The sequence below is a fragment of the Vicugna pacos genome, chromosome 18 (genome assembly GCF_048564905.1).
Source record: "Vicugna pacos chromosome 18, VicPac4, whole genome shotgun sequence".
NCBI classification, from domain to species: Eukaryota; Metazoa; Chordata; class Mammalia; order Artiodactyla; family Camelidae; genus Vicugna; species Vicugna pacos.
The window spans coordinates 34,529,646-34,545,093 of NC_133004.1; the positions used below are offsets into that span (position 1 = coordinate 34,529,646).

General features: G+C 38.9%; 1 protein-coding gene across 2 annotated transcripts in view; it reads left to right on the forward strand.

Annotated features, from left to right (window-relative positions):
• The window catches only part of LOC102537787 (S-adenosyl-L-methionine-dependent tRNA 4-demethylwyosine synthase TYW1), a 195,572-nt gene that overhangs the window by 19,846 nt on the left and 160,278 nt on the right, over window positions 1-15,448 (forward strand). For both annotated transcript variants that reach the window (XR_012061233.1, XM_006201352.4), the window contains exons 8-9: window positions 4,634-4,751; window positions 9,144-9,196. Coding sequence is in view for 1 of the 2 variants with exons in the window: in XM_006201352.4 (XP_006201414.1) it covers window positions 4,634-4,751; window positions 9,144-9,196 (171 nt within the window). In the remaining variant the exon portion in view is untranslated. The remainder of the gene's footprint in view (window positions 1-4,633; window positions 4,752-9,143; window positions 9,197-15,448) is intronic.

Sequence of the window (15,448 nt, forward strand, 5' to 3'; positions counted from 1 at the left end):
TTCACCTTTTGTCCATTAGAGGGCACTGGAGAAAAAGCACTAAGGAAAAATGTGGATATCCATTTAAATTATTTTTTGAAATGAAATGATTTTGGACTTTATGAACTTTAAGCAGCTGGCTTATGATATTTCAGGTTTCTCATAGAAATTGCTCATAAAATCATCCGAATTAGGGGGGAAATAATATATTTTTCCAACTTCAGTGCACAATGGAAATAAGCCAGCAGTTTTTGTTTTTCATTATGATTAGGTTACAGCAGAGATTCCATGTGTGTCTTGTGTGTTCATTTTGTATTGGACACAGTATATACTGAACTCAGGGGTGGATATGATTACTGCTTGGCTCTGCTTTTCATACTTTGGGGGACATTTTCTTTGGGGTCCAGTCACATATTGCTGAGCTGCTTTCTGCCTGGTCGTCATTGTACCTCGCACTCAATTGCCTTAACGGTGTCTGTGGAGGAGGCAGCGCGCTCTGGTGCTGCAGAGCATCCGCTGTAGGGTGGGGCCAGAGCACTCCTGTTGTGAGACCTCTTTTTGAATAATATTTACTAACTTCCCTGGAGTTACTATCTCAGCTTGTGTGTCTGGGTAAGTTATTTCACTCTCTTTGCTTCAGTGGGAGATAATTACAGTAACTGCTTTCAGAAGTTGTTGTGAAGATTCAGTAAGTTCATCCATCTAACACCTTTATTTTATTTAAGCCTGCCACGTAGTATGTCCTCAACCACTGTTAGCTAATACTGCATGAGAAGATATATTCAGTGGATTTGGTCCTTCTGGAATACCACCTTGGTTTTCTGCCTCGCTCCCTCTGCAACAGAGTGTAAGACAGTAATTCCAGGGCCAAAGAGACTCTGAAGGGTGGGAGTGATGGCTGAGAACCAGAGAGCTTGACGTTTGAAACGATGCAGAGGCAGGTGTGAGGGGCTTGGGTGCTGGGGAGCGTGGCACGTTTGGGGAGCTCTCTAAACAGTTCGGTATGTTGGGGAGTCGGGGCAGAGGGGGTGTGTATGGAGAGGTGAAATAGAGAAGGAAGGCAGGGCAGGATCCTGGAGGCCTTTTCGTGCTCTGTCATGGGGATGGGAGCTTTGTCCTAAAGGCAATGGGAAGCAATGTGATTTGATTGAACAGGATGAGTGGGATGAACGTGTGGGGAGAGAGAGCTCCAGGGTGGGGTCAAGGGAGTAGGAGAAATCAAAGAATACATTGGATTATGTCATTCAGTCCTCACCCTGACCCTGACAGCGGTACTGTTATCGGTAGGACACACTCTTGGAGAAATAAAGCAATTTGTCCAAAGTCAGATGGCTGCCTGTAGGTGGTGGGGCCAAGCCTAGACTCCATCTCTTTGTTTCACGCCCCCTTTCTCCCTCCCCAGGGGAGAAGCGATTCCCAGAATGCAAGCTGAAGAGTTTGGGTGGAGAACAGGGAGTCAGGAGGAGCCTGATGGTTGTTAGGCTGTTTGTTTTCTGTCTCTCTCATGTTGTGATTTGTAAACATAAGGCAGATAGCTGCTTGGTTTTTTTTTCCCCCTGCAGTAAATAAATGTTGCTAAAATACTCCCCACAGCATCTTCTGGTTAAGCAGACAGTGATATGAGTATCATTAGTTTTAGAAATAAGTGGTGGATGCTTGGTAATTACTCACTAGAGAAACATTTCAATTTGCAAAAGGCGCTCAGTGTGTCCAGTTCTGATTATAAGGCTGCATAGCACTGCGGCAGAATAACATGAAGCTAGTTCTCCTTTCATAATTATTTCTAAGGCTTTAAGTGTTTAATTTATCCCCAAACATAAGGTGACATCTCTTTAACCGCAAGACCTTGATTTGAACCAACCTGCCTGACTCATAAGCCCAGGACCACTTAATAGTGAGTTCTGGAATTTTCCCAAGTGCCTAGGAAGTTAGCTTACAATTGGCTCTCCTTTTTGTATATCAGGAAATAGCAGCCTGGAGAGGGCATGCGTTTTCTTTCAAGACAAGTGTGATGGGTTTAGGGGTTGGAAAGGGGTGGAAGTAGAGATGAGAGATGGAAACTGTTTAGTTTGGCTGTTGAAGTTGTCCGTTAGGAGAAAGCAAGGCTGTGGGCAGAAGCAGTGGCGTTGTGGGTAGAGAGAACCAAAATATTGGGAATTAAAGTTTAGAACTTGGTCACTTGTCAAATGGGTGAACAGGCAAGGGAGGAATCAAGGTTGACCAATCCTCGGATCTTCATTTATTTCTGCTTAGGCTATGTAACAGCTATACAAAAATAAATAAAAATATACAGGTCCTACGTCAGTTGTTGTATTGTTATATTCTGGGCAAACAGGGAAAAATGTCCGCACCTAGGAGATTAGAATTAGAATTTGAATGAGGCTTTACAGTTCCTTGGGGAGTGTTATGAACCATTGTACTTCTTTTCAGAAATGAAGTTACTGCTGCAGGTGGGAGATAGGGCTAAAATGCCATAGAGGGAATGATAATTGTTGTTTGTCCTGAATGCTCAAGACCTTGAATCATAACCACTGACCTCTTTCCATGTAAACTTGGTGTCCGAGTGATTAAATCTGGAGTAGCTGCACTCACATTTTATGGTGCATAATTTCCCTAGTGATAGGACACAGACTGTGTTCCATAGGCATTCTTTAAGAGTGTGTTCACTAAATAAGGGTCGGAAATTTGTGTTTAAAACCATAAGAGGGTGTCTGTGGAGCTCTGAGCACAGTGGTCGGAGGCCAGTGTCATGGGCTGGGTCCAGTTTTGGATTTACCTTTGGGGTAACCCTATAAGCTGGTGATGTTTGGAGGTGACAGGCTTTTGAGGACAGATATTGTCCCCTACTGTGAATTCTTACCTGATAAGTAGGGAATGGCAGTAGCTTGCTGTGGAATTACTTCAGAGACATTTAAATGCCCTCAAGGTCAAGGTTAGTTCATTTTGCTCTACCACAGACTTCCTTTTCAAGCTCTCATCTTTGCTTTACGGTCTGAAATAGATTAAAAAAAAAAAAGCCAAAGGATTCTTTTCTTTTTAAGTATTTTAACAAAATAACAACTGCAGCTTTAAATTTTTTTTAAATAAAATGCCCAGCATTAAACTGATTACTTTTATAATAGATAAGAACAAATGATTGATATTTGTTTATAATTTTTTTTTTAGTTCCATCTGGAAATGTGTAGTTGAGAACTCTTACTAACTGAAGCAGAATTGTCCATTAACTTTGTATTTTGATTATATTTAGTTATTTGGAACGCTGACTTCTAGGATGCATAGAACTTACTATGGGCTTAGGTTTCTCATTTGGTGCATTGACTCTCTAAAGTGCTTCTTCACTGACTTCCTATTTCAGAGGGGTCCCCAGAGTAACTGAGATGACAGAGGAGTTAATTCTGAATTTCACTGGTGTACTTTCTGTTGTTTTAAATCTTGTTTTACATCTCGTGTACAGAGAACTTTGAACCTTCACAAGGGTAGATGGAGTGATACAGTAGATCCCTGTTCCCTATTGCCTAGCTTCCAACAAGGAGCATCCTGTCTTCTGTAGTAGTTTGACACAGATCATGTCATCTGTGAGGTGTTTTCATTTTTAAGTAGAAAGGGCATCGCTGTGAACCTGCGCTCTGACTTACTATGGGCTGGAAAATGGACGGGCACTGAGGGTACTTAGGGCTGGGTGGTGGGGCTCCTGCCAAGGTGAGTGATTTTGGATTTCTGCAGCTCTTAGTAAGATCTGATGAGTGTGTCCTTTAAAGTGTAACACGGACTTTGTGTGTTGTCTCAGAATTATTAATTAGCACTTTAACCACTGAGGTTGAGGTAACTTTAATAATATACACACACACACACATAGTGAGATTTAAAAAGAGAGGGAGAAATCAGTGTAAAGACTAAATGTGGGTCATCTTGTCATATGAAGTCACTGACAGAATATAAGACAAGAGTGATGCAAAGCCTTGTACCGTGATCAGAGTTGTGCTGCTGAATTTTCTAGTGGCCAAAGTCAAAAGGAAACACAATTTTTATATTATGCTTCAGATATCTTTCTTTTAGTGAAGACATATTGTCCCCACGGGGTCTTCTAAAAGAAGCCATTAGGGCTGCAGGTGGTGGTGGTGGAGTAACTTGGTTTTTGAGCAGATGGCTGTCTGGGCAGCTCAGAGCAGTTTTTTTTTGTTTTGGGGGTTTGCAGATGTAAAAACCAGCAGTAGCTCTGATTTAGTGAACTCCTATTATGTATCAGGCATTGTGCCAGGTAACTTTATTTCATTTAATCTTCAACACAGCTCTCCATAGATGTTACTTTCCCCCATTTTCAGATGAGGAAATTGAACGAGAAATAACTTGCCAAAGTTAGGCAGCTGTCTGTACTCAGACTGTGAAAACTATTTGACATCTCGATAAGTGGATTGTTGATTTATGTTTTGTGGGTGTATGTGTTTGAATAGGTAGTCACTTTTCTAGAAAAAAAAAAAAGACTGGCATGTCTTGAGCTCATTGTGTGACTGGAAATGCGATCACTTTGGAGAGAACAGGGTTGTAGCTCGTGGCTTGTGATGAACCTGTTCATCCACGCTATGTGCTGGTGACTGTTGTGCTGCTTCCTTGCACATTACCAATTCCGGGTTTGATACTTTTTATTTTAATACAGAGAGAAAAGGAGCAGCAGGAAGGGGAAACGAGTGCCTTCAGGAGCACAGCGAAGAGTGAAGCCAGTGAACGAAGAGCGATGATAAGCCCTGCTCTCCGAGAAGCCCTTACTAAACAAGGTGAAAACCCTCGAGTCGTTCTCATACTGCTCTCCTAAGTGGCTAATTTATCACCTAAAAGAGGAAGCGCGAAACAGGGATTGCCAAGAGGGAAAAAGATACAGTCCTTCTGTAGCTGGCTCAGCAGCTGTGTTGTCGTGGCAGCTGTAACTGACCAAGAAGTCGCCGGCTTGTTTTCTGTGGGTCACTTGTGCGTTGGCGTCTTCGACCAGCAAGTTCCCTCTTTGCTCGGTTTATTGGTCTGTTGCTTTACTGTCAGTGGGGCTCAGGTATGCAGATGGAAGATGCAGTCCCTGGCTTCTTTACAATCACTGCTTATTAAGGGAAAATTATTAAATGCAGGTAAAACCTTATATGGTATTAGTCTGGGTTAACTAGAAGTGTTTTATATAGGCATATGTCTGGATTTCTGTGGTCATACTTTGTTAAGATGGCTGTAGGTGAATAAATGAATAGTAATACTGGTTTCCTGCAGGAGAAAGAGTAGTAAGTTGGGGATGAGTAGACTGACTTCCAACCCTTCCTCCCTCTTTCTATATTTATTAAGAGCCTTTTATGTGATGGTTCTGGCAATGCAGAGAACTTAAGATGCTTTTAAGTCTTTTCCTTCAAGAAACTCACACTGTTAGGGGAGACAGACAAGAATACAGGGTTTTTTTTTTTTAACATTTTTTATTGATTTATAATCATTTTACAATGTTGTGTCAAATTCCAGTGTTCAGCACAATTTTTCAGTCATTCATGGACATATACACACTCATTGTCACATTTTTTTCTCTGTGATTTATCATAACATTTTGTGTATATTTCCCTGTGCTATACAGTGTAATCTTGTCTATCTATTGTACAATTTTGAAATCCCAGTCTATCCCTTCCCACCCTCTACCCCCCGGTAACCACAAGTCTGTAAGAATACAGGTTTTATACATAGAAATATATACGCCTTTCAATTAGAGTAGACTATTTAAAGTGACTTTATGATAGGTTTAAATGTTGTCTTGTTTGTTTTCTGCCTGTCTCACATAGATTGTTTCCCTTGATTTCTTGTTTTTCTGCCTTGTTTGAGATTAATATTTTTTTTTAGTGATTCTGTTCTGTATCCTTTGTTGGCTTACTAGCTATGGCACTGTTTCATTATTTAGTGGTTGCTTGAAGTTTTCTGCAACACCGTATCACGGCTCATGGAATATCTGAGTGGTGCTGTACCACTTCACGCAGAGTAGAGGCGCCTTCAGTACTTCTGTTCCCCCTCTCAACCTCGGTGCAACTGTTACCATACATTTTACTTTAACGTGTGTTACATATGCCCTGTACTATATTGTTATTCTTTTGGTTTAAATAGTCAATTGTCTATTAAAGATACAAATAATTAGAAAAAATCCTATATATTGACTCTTATGGTTAGCACTGTTAGAACTTTTCATTCCTTTGTGCTGCTCCGTGTTCTGTCTGAGGGCCTTTTCTTTCCGTGTGAGGGACTTCTTTTAGCACTTCCTGTAATGGGGGTGTGCTGGTGATGAATTATTTCAGTTTTTGTTTATCTGAAAAAGACTTTGTCTTGTTCTCTTGGAGGGCATTTTTGGATGGTTATAGAACTGTAGGTTGGCAGCTTATCTTTTTTGTTTTTTGCTTTAAGGGTGTTGTTCCACTGCCTGCTTGCTGACATTGTTTCTCATGAGGACTCTGCAGCCATCTTTTGTTTGTTCATTTGAATGTAATGTTTCTCCCTCTCGCTACGTTTATGGTTTTCTTTTAATTACTGGTTTTGAGCAATTGAATCATAATGTGTCTTTGTGTAGCTTTCTTCATGTTTCTTTTGCTTGGGATTTGTTGAGCTTCTTGGTTCTGCAGATGTATACTTTTAATCAGATTTGGACAACTTTTGGCCATTGTTTTGTCAAATATTTTTATTCCCCCCCTCCCCCCACCTGGGACTCCAATTCCATGTGTAATAATAGGCCACTTAAATTTGACCCACAGCTCACTGATGCACTTTTCACTTTTAAAACTTATTTTTCTGTCTTGCTCTTCATTTTTGGATAGCTTGTATTGCTATGTATTCTTTTAAAGTTTGTAATCTTTTGTTCTCTAATGTCTAATCTTCCATTAATTCTACATCATGTATTTTTCAGCTTAGACATTGTATTTTTTATCTCTAGAAGTTCAGTTTGGGTCTTTTTATGTCTTTCATGTCTCTACTTTTGGAGCCTATGGAATGCAGTTATGACTGTTTTAATGTCCTTACCTGCTAACATCTGTGTCATTTCTGGGTCAGTTTTGGTTGCTATATTATTTTCATTATTGGTCATGTTTTCCTATCTTTTTGCATGCTTGGTAATCTTTGATTGGATGCCAGATCTAATTTTATCTTACTGAATGCTGACGATTTTTATATTCCTATGAACATTTTTGAGCTTTGCTCTGGGGCAAAGATAAGTTGCTTGGAAACAGCTTGAGACTTTTAATCTTGCTTTTATGATTTGTTGGGTGACATTAGAGCTGGCTCAGTATACAGCTAATTTTTTCCCCCACCATTGAGGCAAAACACTTCTGTGTACTCTGCTCAGTGCCTTGCTAACCTTGAGGTTTTCTGTCTTACTGGTAGGAACAAGCACCATTCCCAAATGGCTGTCGGTCCCAGGCATACCTCTCATCCTTTTAGATGCTTCTTCCCCATTGTTGGGTGGTTTTTCCCTCAAATGTGCACTAAGCAGTATGCAGGCAAATACTTATAGGAATCTTCTACAGACTCTTGAGTCCAATCTCTGTGTAGCTTTTGTCCCTCTAGGATTCAGTCCTGCAAACTCTAGCCATGGGGGCTTTCAGGACTCTACGTCCTTGTCCTCAACTCAGGGCAAATACGGAGCTCTGCTTGGGTTGCCCGCCTTGCCCTGCTGCACAGCCTAGAACTTTCAGGGCAGTAAGCTCGGGAATGGTAGAGCTCAACCTTGTTTGTGTTCCGTCTCTGTCAGATCACCGTCCTTTGTTGCCTGATATTTTGTGTCTTGAAAACTGTTGTTTCATATATTTGGTCCAGTTTTTGGTATCTTAGGTGGGAAATTAAATCCTTCGTTACTTCATCTTGGTTAGAAGCAGAATTCTGCACTGTGGTTTTAACAACTGTATAGTGTGCATTGTGGTCAGCTACAGGTCTCTCCATCCTGTACTGTGCAGTTTTTTTATACCTACCTAACTACAGAATTTTATAGAACTCTCTGTATCTTGGGAGGGAAAATAGAGTATGATTTCTACGATAGTGGTATGAACAACATACAATGTAGGAGTCCAAAAGAAGAACTTGAATTTTCTCTGGGAATCTTTTAAATGCTTATTCTGCATCTAAGATTAGCTATTCAGTTGGACTCAGTTCCATCTTCAAGTAGAAAAGCAGTGCTTTATTTATATGCAAGATGTTTACGTAAATGTGGAAGAGGATAAAAGACAAAGCCCTGTAGTGTTGCCACTGGAGACTTGTAATCCAAATTGACATTGTTCCATTAATCATCAGGCTGTGAATATGGATGTTCAACCAGCCACTGATCCACTTATGCCATCATTCGGACTGCATTTTTCCGTTCACCTCATTTGTCTGCAAGTCAAGAGTCTTTCTGTGCAAGAGACTCATGATAATTATGACTTATTACTTGAAGCCTCATGAGAAACTTTATTAAATGCTTCTGAAATCAGAGTGTTCTACTTGTTTGCTCTGCTAGTTTTTTTAAAAAAAGGAAATGTGACTGCTTGGTCGCGGCTTTTCATGTCTCACATGGCTCAGAAAATGTAAATGATAGGTTGTGGGTGGTGCTGAGGATTCACGTCAGGTTCCCAGAATCTGATTTTCCTACTTTTAGGGACAGTATTTCTTTATTTGAAAGCCCTGTACCTCATCTGGTTCTTTGTCTTTTTCGGGAAGATTATTGATGGGGAGTTCCTCAGTCGTTCATTTGAAATGACTCGTATGGCTCAGTGTATGGTTCATTTTTATAAATATTCCTTGGGTCCTTGAGAAGCGTGTGCATCCTGTAGCTGCTGAGTGCAGTGCTGTCTGTGTTCTCGATCAGGTTTACTGCGTTGCTTCAGATCTTAGAGTCCTACTGAGCTTTTGGTCTATGAGATCTGTTGGATGCTGCGAGATCTTAGAATCTCTCCTTATGATTTTGAATTGGCCTGTTGTTTCATTATGTATTTTGAATCTATGTTGTTAGATGCATACACATTTTAAATTGTTTTATCACCCTGGTGAATGAAACTTCTAATGTTTCCTGCCATTGGGTTGTTGTCTGTCATTATTTAAGTAAAAAAAAATGATTTTGCTGCAGTTATGTAAATCACTTTTTGATATGAGTCTTCGAATCAATGCAGTTTTGTGTTCTCTGTTTTTTTTTCATTCAGGTTATCAGTTGATTGGGAGCCACTCTGGGGTGAAGCTTTGCAGGTGGACGAAGGTATTTGTTTTTATTCAAATGTTGTTTCTATTTTATGCAACTTTTACATGGCTGTTATATGTAGTCAGTGAATTTTGCCATTTTAAAGGTGTAATTCACATTTAATAAACCGTGATGATTTTGGATACGGTAAAAGAGTTCAGCATATTTGATGATAGATGTAAAAAACCCTCATCCCCCACCTGACTTAAGATATAGACTATTTTCCTCACCCAGATAAGCTCACTTGTGCCCATTTCGAGTCAGCGTCCCCTCCCCAGCAGCCAGGCAACGGTTGTTCCTGTTACTGTGGTTCAGTTTTGCCTGTTGTAGAATTTCATGTGGATAGAATCATACGATGTGTAGTGATTTGCAGGTGGCTTCTTAAACTCAACATAGTGTTTCTGAGATTCATCCACGTTGTAGTGTGTATCAGTAGTTCATTCTTTTCTATTCCTGAATCCTATTTAGTGGTATGAACATACCACGGGTTTTAATCTGTTGATCGATGTTTTGGTTACGTTCAGTTTTTGGCGATCATGAGTAAAACTGCTATAAACATTTTTGTGCAAAGCTTTTTTTAAAAACTGAAGTACAGTTGATTTACAATGATGTATTAGTTTCTAGTGTACAGCATTATATATATATTTTTTTCGTGTACATTGCCTTTTTTAGAACAAACGTTTCAGTTTCATTTGGGTACACACCTAGCAGTGGGGTTGCGAGGTAGGTATGTATTTATAACAAACTCCCAGTCTGTGTTCAGTGTGGCTGGACTGCTTTATACTCGTGTCAACAATTTGTGAACGTTGCTGTGAAGATTCTCACCATCATGTGGTATTTACAACCCTTTTTAATTTGAACCGTTCTGATGAGTGTGAAGTGGTATCAGTTAATTTTAATGTACATTTTGCTGGTGACTACTGATGATGAAGGGCACCCTTCATGTGCATGTTGGTCTTTCATACTTGTGAAGTGTCTGTTCAAATATTTTACCCAAATTGAGTTGTTTTCTCCTAGTCTGTGGCTTCCTTGTCCATTTCCCTAATGGTGTATTTTGAAGTTTTCAATTTGAATAAAATCCAGTTTATCATTTAAGAAAACATGTATTTATTTATTTTCAGGGGTTTTTTTGGGGGGGTAACGAGGTTTATTTATTTAATTATTTTTTAGTGGATGTACTGGGGATTGGACCCAGGACCTCGTGCATGCTAAGCATGCACTCTACCACTTGAGCTGTACCCTCCCCCTTATCATTTTTTTCCTTTATGGCTCGTGGTTTTTGTATATTAAGAGATGTTTGCCAACTTTAAAGCCACAAAGATATTCTGTGTTTTCTGCTGGAAGCTTTATATGTAGTTTTAACTTTTGTGTTTAGGTCTGTCAACTAATTTATATGAATGTCCTACGGTATAGCAAGGTATTCAATACTTTATAATGGCCTGTAAGATTATTTTTAAACAGCCAAAAAAACAACCTAATTGAAATAGGGCCGACATGCCAGCAAATTATAGACTATCAAAACAGAAAAAGAGAGAAAGTAGGGTATGCTTGCAAATGAGTGAGTTCTCATTTATAGTCGTTGAATCAGAACAGTGTCCTGTGTTGTGACTTGGGAAGGGTAGTGATGACTTGTGACAGAAAATGTATCGCCTGTCTTGAAATTCCACATCTTGTTGAGAGCTACATTGTGTTTCTAATTCATAGCAAACCTTTGTGGGCCATATCCTTTAAGTCGTAATGGGAACAGAGAATGGAATGGAAATAGAAGTGATGGGAAGAGTGGCTGAGGGAAGTGAGGTGGACCTCTAGCGATGGTTTCAGAGTGAGATTCAGAAATGATAGGCAGCCCCCAAGTAAGTTCAGTTTCAAGTAATCATTCAGGCTTTCTTGCTGTTCCCTGAATACACTGCACTCAACTCCTCCCTAGCTTTCTGGGCTCTGTCCACTCTCTTAGGTCTCTGCGCAAAGAGCGTCTCTCAGAGACGCAGTCCCTTGACCGCCTTGTATAAAATAACAGCCTTCCTTCTTATCCTCTTACACTGCTTGGAGTTTCTCCACAGCACTTATGACCACTGAGTAGATCATATCCTGTTTGTTGTCTGTCTCCTCCCTTCTCTAAGGAACGGAGCTCCCCAACCTAAGAGTCTTTGTTTTTCTTTCCAGTAACAAAACCAGAGCCTGGCAGGTAATAATTGTTTAGTAAGCTTTTTTTTTTTTTCCCCAAAGAAAGAGTTATATAAAGGAAGGAAGACCCTGCTTAGTGTGGTTCTGATCCACTTGTTCAACTTTGTTTTCTGTTTTAACCTTCATACTTCATGTGCTGCTTCTCTTCCCCACTCTAAATCCTACCCACCTGTACCAGTCAGGGAAACAGAAATCGCCCTGGGTATTTTAGCAAGAGCAGATTTAATAAAGTAAATTAACTGAATGCTTACAAAGCCATTGAAAGGCCTGGGGTAGTGAAGGTCAGAGAGGACTGCCTCTTGCTTTGAGAAAAATCACAAAGTGCCGGACTCACAGGACACCGCTTTAAGTGACCTGAGACGCTGGCAGCATTAAAGCAAATGTGTCCTGGGAGCTCGCTTGGATGCTGCTGCAGACTCAGTGTTTGTTGTGCGCCCTTGTGTCTGCCAGCTGCTGCCGGCGAGGAATAATGGTTTCTCCTTTCTTGCCATCTAAATCTTGCATAAGTGCCTCTCATTGGTGGAGTCTAAATCAGAATCCTGAAGAGAACAAAAAATATCATATGATATCACTCATATGTGGTATCCGAAAAAAAAAAGGACACAATGAACTCATCTACAAAACAGAAACAGACTCGCAGACTTAGCAAACAATCTTATGGTTACTGGGGAAGGAGGGTGGGAAGGGATAAATTTAGGAGTTTGAGATTTACAAATGTTAGCCACTATATATAAAAATAGATTAAAAAAAGTTTCTTCTGTATGGCACAGGGAACTATGTTCAATATCTTGTAATAACCTCTAATGAAAAAGAATTTGAAAATGAATATATGTATGTATATGCATGACTGGGACATTGTGCTGCACACCAGAAATTGACACATTGTAACTGACTGCACTTCAATTAAAAAAAAAAATCAGAGTCCTTCAGACAAGGGAATCTGAGAAATACGGTATTAGGGCTTCTGAACTCCTGTCCAGAAGGCAGGCACAGGCCTGAGTGTTGACACGCAGTCTACCTCTTTGGATTTTCAGCATCTGTACACACCTTTCCAGTTATATTTATGTTTCAAATGATAATATAAACAGAACATTTGCTCCTGCCTAACCTGTTGCGACCATTACTCATAAAAGGAAGGATGTATTTACTCTCTCTCCCTTCAGTCTGTTTTGAGATCCTCTGCCTCTACCCTGAGGATGACTTTAGAAGGTTAACTACCACTGACCCATGTATTTAGTAGCCCTTAGCGATGCACTTAAAAATGGTTAAGATGGTAAGCTTCATGTTTATTTTAACCCAATAAAAATTAGTCTCCAAGAAATAAGTATAAACAAAGACAGAAGTGACTATTTTCCAAATTCATGGGTAAGAAAGAATTTTATAACCTTAAAAAAGTAGAAGAAAACACAAAGGTAACATTAAATGGATAAAAATAAATAAAAATGGCAACCACCATTATAATTTCTCTCTCTGATTTTTACCACTCTGAGTAGCTCATGTAAGTGGAATCATACAGTATTGGTCTTTTTGTGACTGGCTCATTTCACTTAGCATAATGTCCTCAAGGTTCATCCATGTTGAGGAATATTGCTAAATAATATTTCATTGTATGTGTATACCACATTTTTCTTTATTGATTTAATGGACATTTTTGGTTAAGTCCATGTTTTAGCTGTTGTGAATAATGCTGCTATGGACATGGGTATACAAATATCTCTTTGAGATCCTGCTTTCAATTCTTTTGGGTGTATACCCAGAAGTAGAATTGCTGGGTTATATGGTAATTCTATTTTTAATTTTTTTTTTAAGGAATCTCCATACTGTTTTACACAGAAGCTGTACCATTTTACTTTCTCACCAACAGTGCACAGGGGTGCCAGCTTCTCCACATCTTTATCAACACTGGTTGTTTTGTTTTTCTTTTTGTTTTTGTTTTTCTTTTTTTTTTCTTTTTGACTTACAGTAGCAATCCTAATGCATATGAGGCAATAGCTCATTGTAGTTCTGATTTGCGTTTCCCAAATGGTTAGTGATGTTGAGCATCTTTTCATGTGTTTATTGGTCATTTATGTATCTTCTTTGGAGAAATGTCTATTCAAGTCGTTTGCCCATTTTTGATTGGTATTAGCTATTTAAATGTTTAGTAGAATTCACAGGTGAAGCCATCAGGTCCAGGGCTTTGTTTTTCGCTGTTGGGAGATTTTTGATTGCTGATTCAGTCTCCTTACTAGTGATAGGTTTATTCAGGTTTTCTGATTCTTTGTGGTTTGGCCTTGGTTTTGCGTTTTTAGAAATTTGTCCTGAATGTCAGATTATCCAATTTTTTGGCATACAGTTGTTCATACCACTCTTACATACTTTTATTTCTGTAGTAATGTCCTTCCATTCATTTCCGATTTTAGGTAATTTGAGTCTTCTCTCTTATTTTCTTAGTTCATCTTGCTAAAGCTTTATTGATTTTGTTGATCTTTTTGAAGGACCAGCTTTTTGCTTCATTGATTTTTCTGTTATTTTTCTCTTTTCTCTCTTGTTTATCTCTGCTCCGCTCTTCATTATTGCATTCCTTCTGCTAGCTTTGGGTTAGTTCATTCTTCTTTTTCTAATCCCTAAAGTTGTAAAGTTAGGTTGTAGATTTGAGTTTTTTAAGCTTAATGTAAACATTCATAGCTATAAATTTCCCCCTTGGCACTGCTTTTGCTGTGTTCCATAGGTTTTGGTATGTTTGTGTTTTCATTTTCATTCATCTCTAAGTATTTTCTAATTTCCCTGTGATTTCTTCTTTGATCCATTGGTTGTTTAAAAAAGTATGTTGGTTAATTTTTACAATTTTGTGAACTTTCCAGTTTTCTTCATGCTGCTGCTTTTTGACTCCATCCCATTGTGGTTGTAGAAGACACTTCGTATAATATCTGTCTTTGAAAATCTTTTAAGACTTACATTGTGGCCCAACATATGATCTGTTTTGGAAGTTGTCCCATGTGCACCTACGAAGAATGTATACGCTGTTATCGTTGGATGGAGTGTTCTGCATATGTCTGTTGGATCTAGTTGGTGTATTGTTTTGTGTTGTATACGTCCTATATTTTCTTACTTATCTTCTGTCTGTTTTTTCCTCCATTTTTTTGAGCGGTGTGTGAGGTCTCCACTTACTGTTATAGAGTTGTCTGTTTCTCCCTTCAGTTCAGTCCATTTCTGTCTGCTTTATGTATTTTGATGGTCTGTCATTAGGTGTGTAAATAGTTATAATTGTTATATCTTCTTACTGTATTGAACCTTTCATTAACATGTAATACCCTTCTTTGTCTCTTCTAACCTTTTTTGATTTGAAGTCTATTTTATCTGCTCTCTTTTGGTTACGATTTGGTTACTATCTTTTTCCATCCTTAAATTTCTAACCCATATGTGTCTTTGGATGTAAAGCGAGTCTTTTATAGACAGCATGGAGTTGCATCACGTGTTTTCTTCCATTTAATCAAAAGCCAATATCTGTCTTTTGATTGGAAAGTTTAATCAATTTATATTTGAAGTGGTTATTGATAAGGAGGGACTTAGATCTATCATTGCACCATCTTGGTTTTTTTTTTTTCCTCTTTATGTCCTGTTGCTATTTTGTCCTTCATTTCCTGCATTCCTGTCTTCTTTGGTGCTTAGTTGATTTTTTTGTAGTGAAATAAAGTTCCCTAATATCCTTTTGTGTATATTCTGTAGCTGTTTTATTTGTTACCATGGGGATTACAGTTAACATCCTAAAGTTATAGCACTCTAATTTGAATTTATAGCAGCATAACTTCAGTAAAATACAAAACCTCTGCTCCTTCCCAGCCCTGTCCCCACCCCTTTTGGTTGCTGATGTCACAAAAATTACATCCTTATACATCGTGAGCCCCCAAACATGAACGAATAATTCCTTTAAATACATGAACCTCCTATATTATGTAGAAAGCAAGACTTGGAGTTACAAACCAAAGTTACGCTAATACTAGCTCTTGCACTAATAATTGCGTTTTTACTTTAAAGGTATTAGTCTCTTAAATCATGTAGAAAATAAAAAGTACAGTCAGACTACTGTTACAATAATACGACTCC